The sequence below is a fragment of the Tamandua tetradactyla genome, chromosome 16 (assembly GCF_023851605.1).
Source record: "Tamandua tetradactyla isolate mTamTet1 chromosome 16, mTamTet1.pri, whole genome shotgun sequence".
Classification (NCBI taxonomy): domain Eukaryota; kingdom Metazoa; phylum Chordata; class Mammalia; order Pilosa; family Myrmecophagidae; genus Tamandua; species Tamandua tetradactyla.
This window is the reverse complement of record NC_135342.1, coordinates 60,868,676-60,887,068: the sequence shown is the minus strand read 5'-3', so window position 1 is coordinate 60,887,068 and position 18,393 is coordinate 60,868,676. Positions and strand designations below refer to the sequence as shown.

The 18,393-nt window shown below is 58.1% G+C and overlaps 3 protein-coding genes across 11 annotated transcripts; 2 read left to right on the top strand and 1 right to left on the bottom strand.

The window, feature by feature from the left end:
• The first annotated feature begins 1,470 nt into the window (after positions 1–1,470).
• Positions 1,471–6,943, top strand: EXOC3L1 (exocyst complex component 3 like 1). Of its 4 annotated transcripts, none has more exons than XM_077132709.1 (14): positions 1,573–1,680; positions 1,945–2,010; positions 2,176–2,351; positions 2,436–2,655; positions 3,139–3,751; positions 3,831–3,948; positions 4,076–4,201; positions 4,302–4,402; positions 4,613–4,723; positions 5,467–5,596; positions 5,713–5,835; positions 5,919–6,074; positions 6,182–6,306; positions 6,382–6,943. In XM_077132709.1, the coding sequence occupies exons 2-14, from the start codon at positions 1,989–1,991 to the stop codon at positions 6,569–6,571; spliced, it is 2,211 nt and encodes a 736-aa protein (XP_076988824.1). In that variant the 5' UTR covers positions 1,573–1,680; positions 1,945–1,988; the 3' UTR covers positions 6,572–6,943. The 4 variants fall into 4 exon arrangements, with proteins under 4 accessions (XP_076988822.1, XP_076988824.1, XP_076988823.1 ...); XM_077132708.1 differs by lacking the exon at positions 1,573–1,680 and adding an exon at positions 1,726–1,799 and having other exon boundaries at positions 6,382–6,940; XM_077132707.1 differs by lacking the exon at positions 2,176–2,351 and having other exon boundaries at positions 1,471–1,680; positions 6,382–6,940.
• Positions 6,944–6,995: 52 nt separating this feature from the next.
• MATCAP1 (microtubule associated tyrosine carboxypeptidase 1) lies at positions 6,996–13,692 on the top strand. 5 transcript variants are annotated; one of them, XM_077132716.1, is made up of 8 exons: positions 6,996–7,152; positions 8,898–9,073; positions 9,749–10,374; positions 10,457–10,600; positions 10,791–10,923; positions 11,944–12,249; positions 12,347–12,444; positions 13,447–13,692. In XM_077132716.1, exons 3-8 carry the CDS (start codon positions 9,805–9,807, stop codon positions 13,609–13,611), a joined length of 1,416 nt encoding a protein of 471 aa, XP_076988831.1. In that variant the 5' UTR covers positions 6,996–7,152; positions 8,898–9,073; positions 9,749–9,804; the 3' UTR covers positions 13,612–13,692. The 5 variants fall into 5 exon arrangements, with proteins under 5 accessions (XP_076988831.1, XP_076988833.1, XP_076988830.1 ...); XM_077132718.1 differs by lacking the exon at positions 6,996–7,152 and adding an exon at positions 7,260–7,424; XM_077132715.1 differs by lacking the exon at positions 6,996–7,152 and adding an exon at positions 7,261–7,645.
• A 1,466-nt stretch (positions 13,693–15,158) lies between these two features.
• On the bottom strand, positions 15,159–18,055 carry NOL3 (nucleolar protein 3). Of its 2 annotated transcripts, none has more exons than XM_077132693.1 (4): positions 17,856–18,055; positions 15,893–16,199; positions 15,405–15,728; positions 15,159–15,309 (listed from the first exon to the last, which is right to left on the bottom strand). In XM_077132693.1, exons 2-4 carry the CDS (start codon positions 16,185–16,187, stop codon positions 15,302–15,304), a joined length of 627 nt encoding a protein of 208 aa, XP_076988808.1. In that variant the 5' UTR covers positions 16,188–16,199; positions 17,856–18,055; the 3' UTR covers positions 15,159–15,301. The 2 variants fall into 2 exon arrangements, with proteins under 2 accessions (XP_076988808.1, XP_076988807.1); XM_077132692.1 differs by lacking the exon at positions 17,856–18,055 and adding an exon at positions 16,312–17,239 and having other exon boundaries at positions 15,403–15,728.
• Between the last annotated feature and the right edge of the window lie 338 nt (positions 18,056–18,393).

The window sequence follows — 18,393 nt, the reverse complement described above, 5'->3', positions numbered from 1 at the left end:
CCAGGCCGGCGCCGCCGCCACTTCCGCTTCCGCTCCTGGTCGACCGGCTGCCGGTGCCGGCGACCCTGCTTCCGCTTCCTCCCTTCCAGGGAACTTGGCGCAATTCCTTCATGTGAGCACCGCCGCAAAACGTTAGGAACCGTCGGAAAAATTTAACCGCCAAGGAGGGCGAAAACAAACCGGAGATCCCGAAAACAGGACAGAGTTGGGAGGGCTAAGGAGGACGTCAGTGGATGGCCCCCGCAGTAGAGAAGGGAATGTCACCGGAACCTTTCTTGCCAACCTTCCTTAACACTGCTAACTCCGCTCCAGACCCTATCTTGGGAGAGGAGACCACCCTGCTTGCTGAACCCAATATGTTCTCCTAAACCTTTTCCTGGAGTTTGCCCCACCCTATTCCTGTCCTTCATTTCCTAACAGCCAGCGCTAACTACATTTAGCTTGTCCACTTCCTCTACATCCCAAACCTCCTGCTCTGGTCCCAGCCTCAGTTCTTTCTTTCTTCCTTCTTTCTCTGCTCCACACCACAGCGCTCAAAGGTCTAGTTGCTGCCATAAGATTACAACCACTTTTTAGCCCATGCAAACATGTTTATCTACGTGTAAATGTGTGTAAAGCACTTAGAGCAGTTTCTGGCACGGAGAGCGGAATATGTTCTTGCTAGTATCATTTTATTTTTAACATTGTTATTTATTATGTTTTACTATTGGTCAAGTTCTCTGGGAAACAGACCTTGAATCATGGATATGCTTGCAAAAAGTTTACCAGGGATCCACGCTTCTAAGGGAGTACAAGAAGCCGAAATCAGGCAGACAAAGGAATTAAGTTAGAATGCAGTTATAATAGAGCCCTCAGCCCATCCCATTAGGAGTTTTGAAGCTGGGTTGGCCCTTCAGAGATGTTCTAAATCCAGACAAAGATCTGGGTCTATGTACCTTAATAATGACCGAGAAGATGCAGCTGTGAGCCCTCAGGCCTGTAGGGCAGATTTGGGAGGTACAGTGGCCGCTACCCAGTACTATCCTCTAGTCCCTCCAAAACTCCCTACAACTCTGAGGACAAGAAGCCACCTCTTTGGCACGGCTTTCAAGGCCTGTGACCCCCTTCATACCATCACCTACCACACAGCCTCTTCAGAACAGCCTGTGGCTACTCTCCTCTGCAGAGGCAGGCACTTTCCCATCAACACACTTCATACCGCAGTGTTGTAGTCTGCATCCATATCTGCACACCCCACCCCAACCCCCGCCCCAGGTATGCCTGGGTCCTGAGCACGAAGGAGGTCCTGAAGTGGGCTGGACAAGACTTGCAGTTTTCAGAGAGTTCAGCCCCCAGCCCCCAACCCTCATGGAGGTGGCCCCAGCCCTCCCCACTTCATCCCACAGTGCAGAAGCTCTTTCCTGTTGGGAATAAAGCACCAGAGACTCAGCTTCCTTCCTTTCTGTGTGTGGCCTTGGGGAGGGAGGGGCCTTGGAGGGAGAAGGGGGCTGGGAGGTGGGAGAGAGGTTTCCCCAGGGACAGGGATTCTATTGCATGGCCAGGAGTGGGCTGGAGTCACCCAGACCCTGTGAGGGAGGGAAGGGAGTGAGAAGCTCAGCTGCAGGACTGGAGGAGACAGAGCCATCATCAAGGCCAAGGCCGTCTGCAGAGGAGGGGGAACTGAGTGCCTATGCAAGCCTGGTGAGTCCCATACTCACCAAACTGTCCCCTGCAACTCAGAGCAGGAACAGGGCCCAGCGGAGGCCTGTGCCCACCCTGCCTCACTGTGTCTGGAGGAGCACAACTAGGAAACTCAGCAGGTAAGGCCTCCCTCTCATTTCCGGAGGGGGCTGGGCAAAAACCACCCTCCGCCTTCTTAGAGGGGCCTAGACAGAGGCTGCAGCTCAAAGGAGCATCCACTGAGCTCATTCTAACCCAGATCCTTGCCTTGCATTCCTACCGCAGCTCCAGCTCCTCCAGGGCCCGCCGTGGACTCTGCCAAGGACGAAATGGAGCCTGCCCTTCTGCCTGGTATGAGTCCTGGGTGGGCTGGGGGAGGGATGAAGGAAGGAAGATGGGAACGTGGGCTTGGGTCCTTCCTTGGCAGGTCTGGTTGGAGCTAGGGGACAGGCGGGAAGGGGGGCAGGTTCGGCAGACATTTCCTGCAGGCCCTGCCAGACTGACGCAGCTGCCCAGGCTCTTCCTGCCCAGGGCCTGAGTGGCCAGAGCAGGAGAAGGCGGAGCAGCTGGCCCGGGGTGCCGCGCTCAAGTGGGCCTCCGGCATCTTCTACCGGCCCGAGCAGCTGACCAGGCTGGGCCAGTACCGTAGCCGCGAGATGCAACGCACCTGCTCCCTGGAAGCTCGCATCAAAGTAGGCATGAAGTTTGGGGGAGCAGGAGTACTGGAGATGTGCTGCGGGGTTGTCCAGGCCTCACTAATGGCTTCCCTCCCACAGTCAGTGATGCAGTCGTACCTGGAGGGCGTGCAGACTGGTGTGGGGCAGTTGGCACAGGCCCTTGAGTCCATGCAGGGAGCCCGTGAGGCCCTGGGCCAGGCCTGTGGGTTGCTCCAGAGCATGGCTGAGTCTGCAGAGACCCTAGCACCCTTGCAGGAGCAGGTGGCCCAACATAAACAACTGAAGGCCCTGTCTCAGCTGCTGCCCCGGCTGCAGGCAGGTGAGTGTGCTGGGGTCCCAGGCCTCAGCTCTCCAGCTCCTTCACTGATCAAGGGGCTGGGGCACTAGGTGGGGATCACATGGAGGGACACACCAGGAACCTCCCAGGGTTCAAATGACATGTGAAGCATATGTAATTCAGTTCATCCTGGGTTTTCCAAGCATGGGTTGTCTGAATTAGGACTGATACACAGGCACCCTGGTTACAGTGAACTATTTTCCTAACAGGGTGGGTGAAAAGCCATTTGTGTGGTCCCTAACTTCTTCTGGAATCCCTGACTTCCTCTTGTTCCATCAGCCCAAGGGTCCACACATGGTCCACCAGGCTTCTAGAATTTCACTTGTGCCCTTCCAATGGGCCAGTGTTCCACCGTACTGATTATTAACATTTACATATCACCCCAGCCCAGGTCTCCTCACCTGCTGCACCTGTTGCACAGGTATTAACTCTGAGACCAGGGCTGTCTCCTGTGTTCTTCATTAGTGCCTGCTGCAGTGACCCACACACAGTCCCTGATTGATGCCCAGCAACTCCTCGAGGCATATGTGAGCCTGCGGGAGCTGGAGCAGCTGAGAGAGGAGACCTGGGCACACCTAGGGGACCTGGAGTTGCCAGATCTTGAGGGGCTAGGCCCTCTGGCTGAGGCACTGGGCCAGGCTGTGGAGATGGTTGCAGGAACTGCAGGACAGCTGGCCCGGGAGGACCCTGCCCTGCTGGTGGCTGCTGTGCGCGTGGCTGAGGTGGAGACTAGACGCACAACTGCCTTGGGGCAGGCCCCCCGGAACTGGCGGCAGCGCTGTCTGCAGGCTCTACAGGACGGCCTGGAGCGGGTCCACTTTGGGACACATCTACTGCCTGGGCCAGGTGCCCTAGCAGAGTGGCTGGAGGCTCTGCAGGTGGCACTGCCAGCCGAGTTGGCCACAGCTGAGGCATTAGTAGCACCCTGCTGCCCACCGCACTACAAGGTGGTCCAGCTATGGGCTCATACCCTGCACAGAGGCCTGCGTCGCAGCCTGCAGCAGGTCCTTGCAGGGCCTGAGCTGGGTGCTGCTGACGCCTTCACCCTTCTGCATTGGGCCCTGCATGTGTACCTGGGGTCAGTGCCCTGAGGGCAGCGGGAAGTGGGTGGATTGGAGACTGGGGACTCATTATGACCCCCAGCTACCCATCTTCAGGCCAGAAATGATGGGGAGTCTGGAGTTAGGGCCAGAGGCTGATGTGTCTCAGCTGGAGCCCCTACTGTCCCTGGAGGATGTGGAGTGGCTGGAGACAACGTTTGTGGCCAAAGTCCAGGTGAGTGGTTGGGGCATGGGTCCAGAGCAGCCCTGATCATTAGTTGTAGGTTTTTGTCTGTACAGTCACTGTCTCTGGCAAGGTCAGTGCGTTGCTACCTCCTGCTGCTTCTTACCCCTTTCCCCAGGCAAGTGTGGCCCAGTGGCTGCAGAAGGCACTGGATGGGGAGGTAGCCAAGTGGGGCCAGGAACAGGAGCCAGACATGGACCCATCCGGCTTCTACTACTCACCAATGCCAGCCATCGTGCTGCAGGTGGGTGGGGGGTGGCCAGGCAGGTGGACAGCCCAGATGGGGAAAGGGGAGGAGGGCAAGGCTATGGGCTTTGCTGATGGCTGCCCATCCCTCCCTGTAGATCCTGGATGAGAACATTCGTGTGACCAGTCTGGTCAGTGAGTCACTGCAGCGGCGGGTATACAGCATGGCACTGTCAGAACTGGGTGCATTCCTGAGGAGGTCTGCCAAGACACTGACCCACTCCCCACCCCCAACCCTGCATCCAGGGAAGACCAAAGGGGCTCATAGTGACATGACACACCAATAAGAAAGGGCACCTTCACACTGGGCCTTGGGTATCTTGGAGGTGGGGCAGGAGTGCCAGGGACTGGGGTCACTCTGGGACACCAGAATGATCACAGATACTGGAGCCACCTCTGCCCACTTCAGCTTCAGTGATGCTCTGATTCGATTCTCCCGAGACCATCTCAGGGGTGAAGCAATGGCCCCTCACTACGTGCCCTACCTACTGGCTGCCCTCAACCACCATTCAGCACTCAGGTACCAGGAGGTTTACACGGAAGACCACCTTCATCTCCTCTTCCCCAGCACCTTTTATGTATGTATCCAGCCCACGCTAGGCCAGTAGGGACTGTAAACTCACATAGCCTCAGGTTCCAATCCTAGCTCTGCTAATTAATAGCTGCAACCTTGGGCAAATTATCTAATCTCTTTGAATCTCAGTTTTCTCATTAGTACTATGTGGGTAATAATTAATGTTCTGAGAAGCACATGAGATAACAGATGTACCTACCACAGTGCCTGGCATAAAGTAGTGCTCAATTAATTATTTGTTCGACAAATATGTATCTAGGTCCAGCTCCGTGCCAGGTAATGTCTGGGATTACAGCTATGAACAAAGCAGAAAAATTCCCTTCCTGTTGGGTCTTATGCTCATTGTGGCGGATGGGTGAGCAGGGAGGTCAGACCAGTTAGTGATTTTTACCGGCTCTTGAGTTTAACTCCCTCCCCTTACGGATGAGAATCAGGAACCTAAAGACACGACTTGCCCAAGGTCACACCTCGAGTTAGAGGCAGGTCGGGTTGGGGCTGAGCCCCTTTGAGCTATCCTTCGCCACCACTCGCAGCCTCAGTTCAGGCCTCTGCCCTTCAGAAGTGCAGGGAGAAGCCGGTTCGCCTCCTCACACCACATACATGCGCCACTAGGTGGCGCCCGATTGGCTGGACAATCGGACCCTGCGGGCCTTGGCCTTGGTCCTGAAGCCTTATTTTTCGTCGGTCAGCTCCTCACTGCCGGCCCTGCAGCCCGACGGGGTGGCTTCAGGGGCCTTGGCACCTTTGGAAACCGCCCTGGACGAGTTGCAGAGGAGGATCTACCGCCTGGTGCTGGAGGTGCTGCTGGTGGAGCTCCAGGTGAGGCTTCAGTGGGGATGGAGGTGGGAGGTGAAGCACATGTTGGAGGGTCTCTGCGGGGAGTGCCGGATCTGGATCGTTCCCCCAGCCCCCCTGCGCCCCCTCCCCGCCCCCAGCCCCTGTTTGCGGGTCTGCCCTCGCGTCAGTGGCTGTCGAGCTCTGATCTACTGGACTCTATATGCGAGCGGACAGCGCTTTTCTGCCGGGATTTCTGGCGCGTGCGATGTCCTACCGTCCAGGTGCGGATGGAGGCGGGAAGGGGTGGGAGGCACGTCGCGGGTGAAAACGGCGACCTGAACTGGCCTGATCACCCTCCCGGCAGCTGCTGCTGGCCGAGGCCGAGCGCACCGTGGTGCTGCAGTATCTACACGCGCTAATGCAAGGCCGCCTAGTATGCCGCTACTCCGATGAGCGGACCCAGGCGGCCGAGCGCCTGCGACAAGATGCCGCCCAGCTTCAGGAGCTCTTCCTCGGTTTGGTGAGGGCGCGGGGTGGGGGGTCGGGGGAGAAGGGGGCGGGTGGGTGCATGGGGATCTCGGGTGGTTGGATGGGGGGCGGGTGCGAGACCCTACCCGACGTGCGCAGGGCCTGCAGGAGAACGCGCAGTGCACACCGGTGCTGCTCGCTCTGCGGGAGCTGCTGAACCTCCGCGACCCCACGCTGCTCAGCCTGGAAGTGGCAGGCTTGCGGCAACAATTTCCCGACGTGAGGTGCGAGCCTGAGGTGGGGAGGGAGGAGGAGCCGTGGAGGGACTAGTCTGACGCGCTTCCTTGGTGCCCCCGCAGCGAAGATCACATCTCCGCCCTCCTGGACCTACGCGGGGACGTGTCCCGAGAGCAGCGCCTGGCCGCCCTCAGCTCCCTGCAGGCCGGCCCGCCGCCCTCGCCCCTAGCTGGCCGCCACGCACTCTTCAGCCTCGTGGCCGCGCCTACGCCCGCGCAGTCCTCCTGCCTCCCGTCGGGGCCCTGTGCTTGATGCCCGGCGGCCCGCGGTATAAAGCCACAGCTCCCGCGCGCCTGGATCTATGTGTGCTGGGGAAGGGGGAAAGAATTAAAAGTGCCCGCGAAGGGTAAGGGGTCCACGCACATTGACACCTCTAAGGTATCCTGGCTCCTGACTGCGCCTCCACCTGTCCGAGCATCGACCCCGTGTGTGAAGTGTGTTCCCAAGTTCCCGAACCCTTGCCCCTCTGCGCGGACTACGCCCCCAATATCCCGTGCAGGGTCGGAGAGCCTCAGTAGCTTCCGCCCTGCAGAGGGCCGGGTCGCACCGGGAGCCCTGAAACAGCCCTAGCTCTCGCTGAGGGGGCGGACCTAGGAGGAATTCCCCGCCCATGGGCGTGGCCGATATGAGGGCACCGCCCCCTTGGCCTCGCTTTGCCCTGCGCCGGGCTGTGGTCTCGGGAGCGCGCCGCCAAGAAGGCTGACGTGAACCCGCGCGCCTTCGTGTAGGCAGGCGTGCGCCCGAGTGCGTGCGTTGCCGGCGTCGGCTCCCGCGGACTGGGCGGGCAGCTACCGGCATCGCAGAGCGGGAACGGCGGACAAAAGAGCTGACAGGTGGGGGGGCGCGGCACGCGACGGGACACCTCAGAGAGAGGACGAGTGGGCGCGCGACGCGGTCCTTCCTCATCTAGCACAGAACCCCTCCATTGTCCTCCGGCCCCGCCCTCCATTGGCCCCGCCCTTCACCCATCCGTCGCCATTTATTGGCTGCGGGTCACGCCCCTCCACGATCTCTACCCTTATTGGCCCTTCTTCCACGTTATCCTCTTCCCGGGTCTCATTGGTGCAGGCCACGCCCTCTCATTTGTCAGCAGATCCCGCCTTCGGTAATTGGAGGCTCCTCCCCCTTCCGTCCGTTCATTCATTCTGCATCTAATGTTGGGTGCTTGGGAAATGGGGGCGAATCAGACCCCTCCCTGCCCTTGGGGAATTCAGCGGATGGTGGGGAGACACGGACGCAGGCTCCGGCAGTGACAGTCCGAGGCGGTGGAGAAGCCCGCTTAGGCACTGGGGAACCTCTAGACGCCGGGAAGGCTCCCGGATGGAGGTGAGGCCTGAACTGAGCCCTGAAGGATGGTTAGGAGTTTGCTCCAGGGAGACATTGGGAGGGCGTTCCTGGTGGAAGGACCTCAGACATGAAAGAAACAGGTGTATGCTGGTGATTGCAAGGAGGTAGGTTAAATGAAAGAAGGGGACATGGAGAGGACTGCTCCAGATATGGGGGGGGGGGGGGCGTGTCCAGTAAAGTGCCCAGTTAGTTGAAGGTGGTAAGTTGAAGCCTTTTCAAGTAGCTGGTCACTAGGCTGTGGGTGTGGGTATGGATGACATACTGAGGGGGACAATTAGGCTTGATGGAACAAGGTACAGGGGAAGAAATTATTCTGAGAAAGAGAAGGACTCCTGAGTTGCTTTATTGAGCAACCCCTCTGGGTCAGGCACTGCTCTGGGTTCTGAGGACACAGCTGGGTTCTGAGTGAACACTGGAGACGAGGAAACAGGTAACTATCAAACACATGTCCTTCAGATGATGATAACCGCTACGGAGAAAAATAAGGCAGGGAAGAGGAGACAATGGTAGAGGAAGGAGGAAAGTTACTATTTTATAGGGGGTGTGTTCAGGAAGGCTTTTCTAATAACGATAATTTGTGTGAAGATGTGAAGAAAGTGAAGGAGTGACCCAGGCACTTGAAGTGGGGAAAGCATTCCAGGAAGGGGACTTGTTCGGTTTGAGAAGCCCGTGATATAGTCAAGTGAAGATGTTGCATTGAAAACTGGCAACACTGGTTTGAAGTTTATGGAAGAAGTCTGGGCTGATGTATTTTAAAGCCATGAGAGTGGAGGAGGTCACAGGGGGAGTGAGTATAAATGGGGGAGAGGAGAGAAAAGTTTCCATATACAATTCTGGGGTCCTTACTGTGTTAGGAGGTCGGAAAGATAGGGATGAACCAGCAAGGGAGACCAAGGAGAAAGAGCCAATGAAGTAGGAGGAGAACCAAGTTAAAGTGTTCCGGAAGCCAAGTAAACAAAGTGTTTCTAGGAGGAAGTGATTACCTGTATCAGGTATTGCTGCTGAATATGAACACCATTGGTGACCTTGATCAGATCAACCTGCACAGAGAGTGGGGGACAGTAAAAGCTTAATTGGAGCATATGTAAGAGAGAACAGGAAAGAAGGAACTGGACAGAGTGTGGACAGCTCTTGAGGAGTTGTGTTGCAATGAGGAGCAGTTGGAGGGACATTCAGTGGGCAAAGCTGGAGAAGTGTGGGGCCAAATGAGGGTTTTGTTTTATCTTTTAAGATGGAGAAATAACAGCATATGTTTATACTGATGGAAATAATCCAGTAGAAAGGAAGAAATTGATGATGTAGGAGAAAGAAATGCTGGCAGGCAAAAGATTGGCTCAGAGGCTGGAGCCTTCAGTCAGTCTCTGGGGAGAGACTGGATTGGACTGAGTCCTGGCACAGAGTCAAGGGGTGAGTGTCCCCACATTGGCCTTGGATGATCCCTGGGAAGATGCCTCAGGGGGGTGAACTTCAGATAGAGGGGCAGGCCAGGGAGTGGCTGGGATTTGCTGAAATTTCCTCCCACCTCCCCAAAAGCTGATTCTAATTTGGACTTAAAGAGATGGTCCAGAGGAGAGAGGGCATTCCAGGTGGAGGGGCTAGCATAAGCAAAGGCCACTCAGGCAAGCACGGGATGGATGGGAGGAGGTGGGCGGAGCCAGGTGGGAGGGGAGAGGTGGGGCTGAGAAGATGCCATAAGCCCTGAGGCAGCTGAGGCCCTTCACCAGCCATCCATCCACGCAGCTCAGGCTGCACCATACCAGCTTCCAGACATGGTGGGTGCTGAGGAGCCATTAGAACCATGAGTAGGGAGACAGTCCTGCCTGCAGGAGCTCACAGACTGAGGGGATTCCAGTAACCACCATCTGGGTTGGTGTACAAGACCATTCCTCCTGCTTTCCCCTAGCTCAGCCTGCTTGGATGGGCCTGCAGGAGGGGAGGGATGCTGGGCTGAGGGTGGGGGACAGTCACTCAGACCCCTGGCAGCAGGCCCTGAGCGCAGCAAGATAGTGCAGAGCACAGGGCCTGCTGGTCCTCAGGCCACACCACTCACACTGGCCTTTACACGCCCTTCTGTGTCCCCAGAGGTCAACAGTGAGGGGAGTTGGAGTGACATAGCTGAATGTGACCCCCAGGACAGAATGGTGCTGGACTCAGAGACCCAAGTGTTTGAGCGGGCACCCCCCAGCCCACCTGCCAGTCCCCTGTCCCTGCGCAACAGCTTGAAGCATTCAGACCGAGATGGGCCACCGCTGTACCCCTGGCCTCGGTCCCTGGCCTTGCCCCTGGCTCTGTCAGTCTCCTCAGCCGTGCAGCACCGGCCTGAGCTGCAGCCTCTCTCAGAGCTGCGTTTGGGCTACCGTGGCCACATGCGTCGCAGTGAGAGCACCTGTGCTGTGAACAGTACTGGCCTGCTGGGGGGCAGCACCCAGGGACAGGCCCTACCTGGACGGAGACGGAACCTAGGTAGGGCCACCCTGCGGTCTGCAGCCTCCCTGCCTCACATTGCTAAGACCCAAAGGGAGGCAGGCCGTGGTGCCAGCAGGAGCCCCTGCATGCTGGTGGCTCTGCGGCCAACCAACATGGAACATGAGCGGGACAAGTTCTTCCAGTCTCATTACACCTACAACCCGCAGTTCGAGTACCAGGAGCCCATGCCTACGGCTGTGCTGGAGAAATATCGCGAGGCCTCTGGGCAGTTCATCCATCAGGTCAGTCCAGCCTGCCCACCTCACCCTGGCCTTGACCTCCCAAAAGGCTTGGTCTGACCAGCCACCGTGGTCCTGTGTGTAGGCTGTTGGCATCATTGAAGCTGTCCTGGAGAAGTTTGGCACCTACGAACGCTTTGAAGCTGCCACAGGGGGCCAGCTGCTGACCAAGTGCCAGATCTGGTCCATTGTGCGCAAATACATGCAGAAGGAGGGCTGTGTGGGGGAGGTGAGCTTACCCTGCCTGCAAGATCCTCCTTACCATGGCCCAAATCAGGTTGCCAAGTGGGCGGTGCCCCAGTAGGGTGGGGCTGGCTCTGAGCAGAGGTGGTGAAGGGTGGGTTTACTAACCGAGGCTCTGGCCTGGCTGCCCTGTGGCATCGGGGCCGCAGCCATAGCTCAGGCAATGCTGCCTGCAGGTTGTGGTGCAGCTGAGTGAGGACCTGCTGTCCCAGGCAGTGATGATGGTGGAAAACAGTCGACCTACACTGGCCATCAACCTGACCGGAGCCCGCCAATATTGGTTGGAGGGCATGCTGCGGCATGAGATAGGTCAGGGTGTGGGTAGGTTGGTGGGAGGGTAGGGATGAAAGGAGGATGGGGGGCAAAGTGAGGGGCCTCAATAACCCCAATCCCTCTGTTTCTCCCCCTTCCCTCTGGTGGAGGATGGGCCCTTTCCTTTCATGAGCAGCTACCTCCTCCCTCTCGCTTACAGAGGTAGGCCAGAACATGCCTCCCCATTCTCTGGGCTCACCCCTCATCTGTTGCTTCTTCTGGGTATCTTTTTATCCCTCCACTTTGTCTCTGTCTTCCTGTGATGGACAGGCCAGAGGTAGAACCCTGGGGCTCCCACCAGCCTGGCCAACATACAGGCTCTCCAGGGTGGGTTGAAGACCAGATCCTAGGAATGGAATTGGCTGCCACAGAACTGAGTTGAGGAGGAAACAGGCCAGGCTGGGAGGGAGGGCATGGAACACTAATTACTGTACTTTTCTGTCTGTCCCTCCTCATCAAGAATCCTGTTGCTCAGGGCAAGAGGTGATTTTTGCTGGCGGTACCAGGGTTACTGTCAAAATGATGTGGGTGGGTGGTGCGACCGTGGCTTAGTGGCAGAATTCTCCTCTGCTATGCGGGAGATGATTCCCGGTGCCTGCCCATGCGGGGGCGGGGGGTGGGGTGGGAGTGGGCACATGGGATGTGGGGCTCCCTTCTAGGTGGGCTGGAAGACAATGTGAGTTTGGGGAGAGTCTGCGTGTGTGTAGCCCTGGATGAGTGGGGAGGATTCACGTGTTTGGGGCTCTATGGATCCTTGGGTAAAGTTCACCCGAGGTGGGTCTTCAGGCTGGGTTTGAGTGAGTGAATATGCGTTCGTTTATTCACTTATTACGCGGGGGTGGGAAGGAGCTGGGATGAGAAGGTGCAGAGCTTTTGTGTGTGACAACCTGAGTCTGTGGGCGTGAGGATATGTGGCTCACTGGCCAGAGGTCCAGCGGGGTGGAACAGGGCACAGGCCTGGCACTTGGGTTCCCCAGACTCTCCGCCCAGCCCCACCTTCCCCTCACCCTCCCGCAGGCACCCACTACCTGCGGGGCGTGAACAACGCGCAGCAGCCATGGCACAGCGCCGAGGGCCGGCAGCAGTACGGGCTGCGGCCAGCCAACCCCACGGAGGAGGGTCTGGCCAGCCTGCACAGCGTGCTCTTCCGCAAGCAGCCCTTCCTGTGGCGCGCCGCCCTGCTCTACTACACCATCCACCGAGCCGCGCGCATGTCCTTCCACCAGCTCTTCCAGGACCTGGCGCGCTACGTGCAGGACGCCGACGTGCGCTGGGAGTACTGTGTGCGCGCCAAGCGCGGCCAGGGCGACACCTCGCAACCAGGTAGGTGCCCACGCAGGGGGAGTGTCCTAAGCCCGGTTGGGGGGGACGAGGGGCGGGGCCTCGGGCCCAGGGGCTTATGGCCCCTCTGTGCTCACAGGCTGCTTCAGTAAGGACCAGGTGTACCTGGACGGCATCCTGCGCATTCTGCGGCACCGCCAGACCATCGATTTCCCGCTGCTGACCTCGCTGGGCAAGGTGAGGGGCTGCGGGCCTTCCCCTTAGCACGGGGTTCCTTGAGCCTCTGATTGGCATGAGATGGAGGACTGGTGCCTGTCCTCTATGGTGGAGAGCTGGTGGGAGCAGTGAGCAATGAGCTGAAATGTCAGTCTGTGGTAACAGTCTGTGGCTCTGAGGGTGTTTGACCCGGCTGGCAGGTGTGTGAAGGAAGCAGTGAGCACTCCATGCCAGGCGCGCCGTCAGGAAGGCCTGGGGCAGGAGGCTGGAGAAGTGGCCTTCTGGGCATTTGTGCCATGCCAGGAAAGGTGGACTTCATCCTAAGAGTGACAGTCAGGAGGGAGCTTTAAACAGAGGAGTAGCAGAAATGTTTGCTTTAGAAGGCTCCCTCTGGATGCCTTCTGGGAGGTGGATGGGAGAAGAGGCCTAGGGAAGGGAGTGCAGGGAGAGGAGGGTGCCTTTTCAGTCACTCCTGTAGAGCTGATGTCAGTCTGGCCTAATCAGGTGCCGGCCATACAGTTGGGAAGGAAGGACAAGCTGGAGAGTTCTTCAGAGGGGAGAATCCCTTAAATCAGCAGCCACCCTGAGTGGGAGGGTGACAATGTCCAGGATTCCTTCTGTCTGTCTGCGAAGAGGCTGAGGCTGGCACAAGCTGGCACTCAGACAGTAGAACAACTTCAGTTTGGTGTTTGATATGAGAAGTCTGATGTACCTAAGGGATATCCAGGGACCAATATTCAGGAGGCAGCTGGATACCCAGAGTTTGGGAGTGGAGAGGCTGAGCTGGAAAGAGAAGTGGGGGTTGTAGGGCAAAGTATAAAAGAAGGAATTGAGAGAGGAGAGCAGACCCAGGACGGGGCCCAGAGGTACACAATATCAGGAGTGGATGAGGAGGAGAGAAGCGGGCAGGAGAGGGGGAATCCCTGAGAGCTAAGGGCAGTGAGCATTGGGTGAAAGCTGGGACCAAATGCCTGAAAGCCAGGGAACTCTGCCTGCTCCTGAGTCTCAGCTTCCTCCCTGCAGGTATCCTATGAGGATGTGGAGCACCTGCGACCCCATGGGGTGCTAAACAAGACCCGGGTGCCCCACTTCATGCAGGACCTGGCACGTTATCGGCAGCAGCTGGAGCACATCATGGCCACCAACCGGCTGGATGAGGCAGAGCTGGGCCGCCTGCTGCCTGACTGATACTGGTCAAGGACAACAAGCAGACGCCCTGGGCAGAGGGCTCTAGGCTGGCCCCCAGAACATGAAGCTGTCTGCTCTGTGCTTCCATGGCCTGGGTCTTTCTTGGGGAACTGGGAGGGTAGGAGCATTCCAGGAGGGAGGAATGGCAGCATCCGAGGGTTTTGTCCCTTTGCTAGCCTCCCTGGAGCCTGAGGCCCAGTGGCAGCATATCAGGCAAGCTGAGTCCAGCTTTTCCTGCCTCCAGCTTTCTGTTGAGCAGAGGGGAGGCCTGGGGGCAGAAAGGGAGCTAAGCATGAACGGGGATGGGGGTGGTTTGGGAGTAGAAACTTGTTCTTGCATGAGATGGCTTTGGATATCTGGGGGCTCCAGTCCCTTCTTTCCCCCACCTGGCCCCTTGGTGCTCCTTTAGGTTTCACGCTACCTACCTCTGACTGGGTCTTGGTGGGGGTCAGGACCCCTTCCTCAGCTCTTTTCTCTTGGGGTAACTGGAGTCTGAGTTTTGAAGACCCAGCTGGACTGGGTATGCTCTCCAGTATTTACCCCTCCATGTATTTATTCCATATTTATGTGCTCTATTTCCTGGGGCTGGGAGGTAGTAGCTCCTAAGGGTTCAGTGGAGGACAGGGCTTTCCTGAAACGTACTGATGATTCCTAGCCCACTCCCATATCTCTCTCTCCCTCCCTCTCTCTCCTTCTCCCTGCTCCACTTACACACTATACACTCTCTGCTTCAGCCCTTGTGAGCTAAACCCCAGAGCTTGCCCTGCCTCCACTCCCTCACAGCTTGTGTCCAGCAGAGGTCTTCTGGTTGCAGCCACAGTCAGTAAGCCCAAGGGGCAGGCCCCTGGAATGTGTTATCCCAAGTCCAGAACCTCTCCCGGACCAGGGGAAAGGCAGAGGTGATGTTTCCAGTTTCACCTCAGACTAGCTGTATGAGGCTGACCCAATCACATTCTTACTCTTTCCTGAGCCCCAGTTTTCCCATCCGAAAAACTCAGAAACACAGTTTTAATGTCTTCATTCATCGAGTATGTATAGAGCATTTTCAATGGGCCAGTTCCGGCCAAAACCCTCTCTGAGCTCCCAGTGCAGTGGAAGTCAGACGATTAAAACAGCAATTACAATGAAGTGTTTGGGCTCTGTCTACCCAAGGTCTAATAATCCTGTCTAATACTCGCACTTCCCAAGGCTCTAAGCTCTAGACCCTCCTTAAATGGAGAGAAGTCCCCCTTCCTTTCCTCTCTGCACCAGGCCCAGAGGCTTCCATGAAGGGAGGCTGGAGCCTGCCTACACAGGCCCCTAAATGGCTCAGGAGGGTAAAAGGGCTGTGGAGCGGCAACCAGGGGTCAGTCTTTTGTCCCAGTGCATGCCTGGGGTCTCCAGGGGTGTAGCTTGAGCTACTGAGGGCAGAAATAAAACTGAAGACTGGGTGGCTGGGCCTGGAGGGACATGGAGTGCCCAGGTCACTGGAACTCAAGGCATGGGCTTACCCACCCACCCACCCACCCACCCCACTCCCAATTCCTGGGGAAAGAGCCAGAATCGCGGAGAGCCCAGCCCAGCCGACCGTCTGGGGTTTATTCATTTCCAATCTGCGCCAGACAAAACCTCTGTGGCATCTGTGCAGCCCAGGCTGGGTCTGAGATCCTATCCAGCTTGAGCGGAGAGGGGCCAGTCAGTGCTCCGATTTTCAGGAATCTAGAGGCCATAAAATAAAGGGAGGAAAGTTAAGGAGATGGGGACCCGCCTGCTGCCCCCCAGGCCACTCTGGGTTGGGGCAGCCTTCCTCACACCTTCCGACTCCTCCGCCTCCTCGTAATTCGGCTCCGGCTCCAGTTCAGGCTCTGGCTCCAGTTCAGGCTCTGGTTCTGCCTCCATCTCGGGTTCCGGATCCACTTGGGGTTCCAGCTCCGGCTCAGCCTCTTCGGGGGCTTCGGCTTCCTGCTCTAGCTCGGGGTTCTCGGGGATCCCGGATTGTACCTCCTCGCGGCCCTCAGGACCCCCCACATCGTCGCTGTCTGAAGCTCTAGGCAGCCCGGGCCAAGCAGGTCCCGAGTCGTGTGCCTCAGGCGTCCAGTGGCCCGGGCACCGAGGGTCGTAGCTGCGTTCCCGGTAGCCTGGAAGAGAGGGGGCGCTGTCTTCAGTTTCAATTTACCCGTCCCTGCTTTCCTCCGCCCGCACTCGTCCCTCCTCTCTGGCAAGTGGCTCCCACCAACTCCAATTGGGCTTTTGCTCGGCTCTCCAGGCCCCACCCCGCCCCTGCTCTGCCCAAGGCGCTCACCGGGGCCCACGTGCTGCCAGTCCCAGGCGGGGTCAGGCGCCTGCGCGGTTCGTTGCGCACAGCGCAGGAGCTCCAGGCAGGCCGCCTCGCCCTTTCCCTGCACCACCAGCAGCAGGCGGCGCATCCTGCGTTCAGCATCAGGCAGCGCGTCCAATGCCTCGTACTCGGGCGGGCTGAGCACGCCCCGCGACAGCAGCGCGTCCAGCAGCAGCCCGGAGTCCGCCTGCAGCGTCTCTACCAGGCGTTTCCGCTCGCGGTCGATCGTCTCAGACGGCCGTTCCTGCGTGTTGCCCATTGTCCCGACAGCCTGGCGGAGGGAAAAAGGAGTAGTGGGGCGGTCTTAGTGGGGCAGGGACTTCCCCGCCCCCGTCTTCTCTCCCAGGGCCGCAGTGAACACCCCTGCTGGGGCTGAAGTTCACCTCTACTCCGACCAGACAGCGCTGCAGCACAGGACCTGGAGGCCATCGCGCGGGACTCGTCGTCCTCCTGCTTCGGGGACTCCTTCTTCCCTGTCTCCTCCTCAGGCTCCTGTTCCGGTCCCCTAAACGTCGGCGATAGTCCGCCTCTCCTCTTCTCCCCTAAGCTCTCCCAGGGTGGTATCTACCTTGGGGGTCTTTCCTCCACCTACTTACCAGGCTCTAAGAGGCCTTGTCTAGGAGTCAGGGTTTGGTCCTAGCCCCTGTCCTGTCTGCCAGTTCTTCCTCTCCAGCTCCGTGTCTCAGACCCCTCCTGGCATATCAAAGTGTCAATCTCTCCTCCAGGTCATCAAACAGAAACCAGGATTACCCTCCTGCCCTTCACTCTTCCTTCATGTCCTGTCCGTTACATCCAAGTACTGCTGCTCCAGTCTGAGTTTCCATCAGCTCCCATCAGGGATCCTCATTGTCACCTTATCTTCTATACCAGTCCCTTTAGGCACCTCTCACTCCCATTCCACCACCCCCACAGCACAGTGATTTTGACAGCCCTCTGGAGTAGGATTTATTGTCCCCATTTTACAGATGAGACAAGCTCAGAGAGACCAAGCAGCAGAGCTAGACTCTGATTTGCTCCAGTCTGAACTATAATATAGTCTGTAATGCAGCTCCCTTCCATTCCCCCCCACACCCCCCACCCACCTAGCAGGATGTTAGCCCTAACCACTCCTGTCTCTCACAGCCCCGCTGCCTATCAGAGAGAATCCAGATTATCTGGCCTGGCTGCTCTGACTACTTCCCATACCCTGGTCAGTCAGGTCTGTCCACATTTCCCTCCATCTCTCCCAGCTCTGAGAACTCCCGAAGGCCCTGGTGCTTCTGATCCTTTGCAGATGCTGTACCTAAGCTTGTCCTTCTCCTCCCTCCATTCCATGGCCCCACCCTCTAAGACTCTAATGTTCTGCTGTCTGCCCCAATGCCCGAGTCTCCCAAAGGAAGAATGGTTCCTTTTCCTGCATGCACCAGCGAACAGCATATGCCCTCATCACTGAACTGAGATATGACAGGACCCTCTGTCCTCTTCAGCTGAAAGTTTTCAAAGAAGGCTGCTCCCTTTCACCCCCATCACAGGGTGGGGGCGGGGTGGGGTATGTGGGGAAGAAAGAGGAGGCAGCACCCACCCAGGATAGGCATAGAGGAAGGGGTGCAGATTGCACCTTTTCTCCCTCACTCCTCCCTAGATTGTTTACATGCTAATGTATCCTATTATTCCAGTGAGATAATGTGTCCTATTTGGGAAGCAGAGACCCCGGCTGATCTAGGAACTCCTGAGGCTCTCACTGCTCGTAAGGAAACAACGAGGTTACCTCGCTGCCAATTGGCTGCGGAGCCAGTCCTTAAAGGACCATTGGTCAGATCCTGGAGGTCAGGCGGCCCTAGAAGCAGACAGCCAGCCCCCGACCGACGGCCCCCACTCTAACCTCTCTGCCAGGTCGTGGGAAACTGCGGGAGCCTCTGCACTTTCGCGACCGCAAGGATGCCCTTACCTCCGCGCCACTTCAGGCTCTCGCGGAGGGGCGGGGCGCACACAGACCTCCGAGCGCGGCTGGTGGTGACGGACGCCGATTCTGCCCAAGGTTTCCCTTCCCTCCCCCGGTCCCGTTTGCTCCGGGCGGGCGGCCTCACTCACGGATCGAGCCTCGGCCGGGCAGATGACAGTGCAGAAAGGGCTGGGCCGAGTGGGGGCAGCAGCTGCGGCGGGGGTGGGGCGGCTAGGGCTGCCTGGAATCCCGGGGGTGGAGGGGGCGGGGAGTGGGGGCGTTCTTCCCCGGGCTGGGGGAGCCGGTCCCTCAGAGCCCGCGTGCTGACTGAGGATATTCGCGTAGTTGGTTTTCCCTCCCTGCCCCGTGCATGCCAACAGATGAGTCAATGTGGGGCTGGGGAGAAGGAAGTTCAGCCCGCGCCCACCGGGCCTGGCAATACCTGGGCGCTTTACACCCATCCTCTCGACGCCCCCTCCTCCCTGCCAGTCACAGATGAGGCTCAGAGAAGCGGATCGATTTACCCAGGGTCCTACACAGCGGG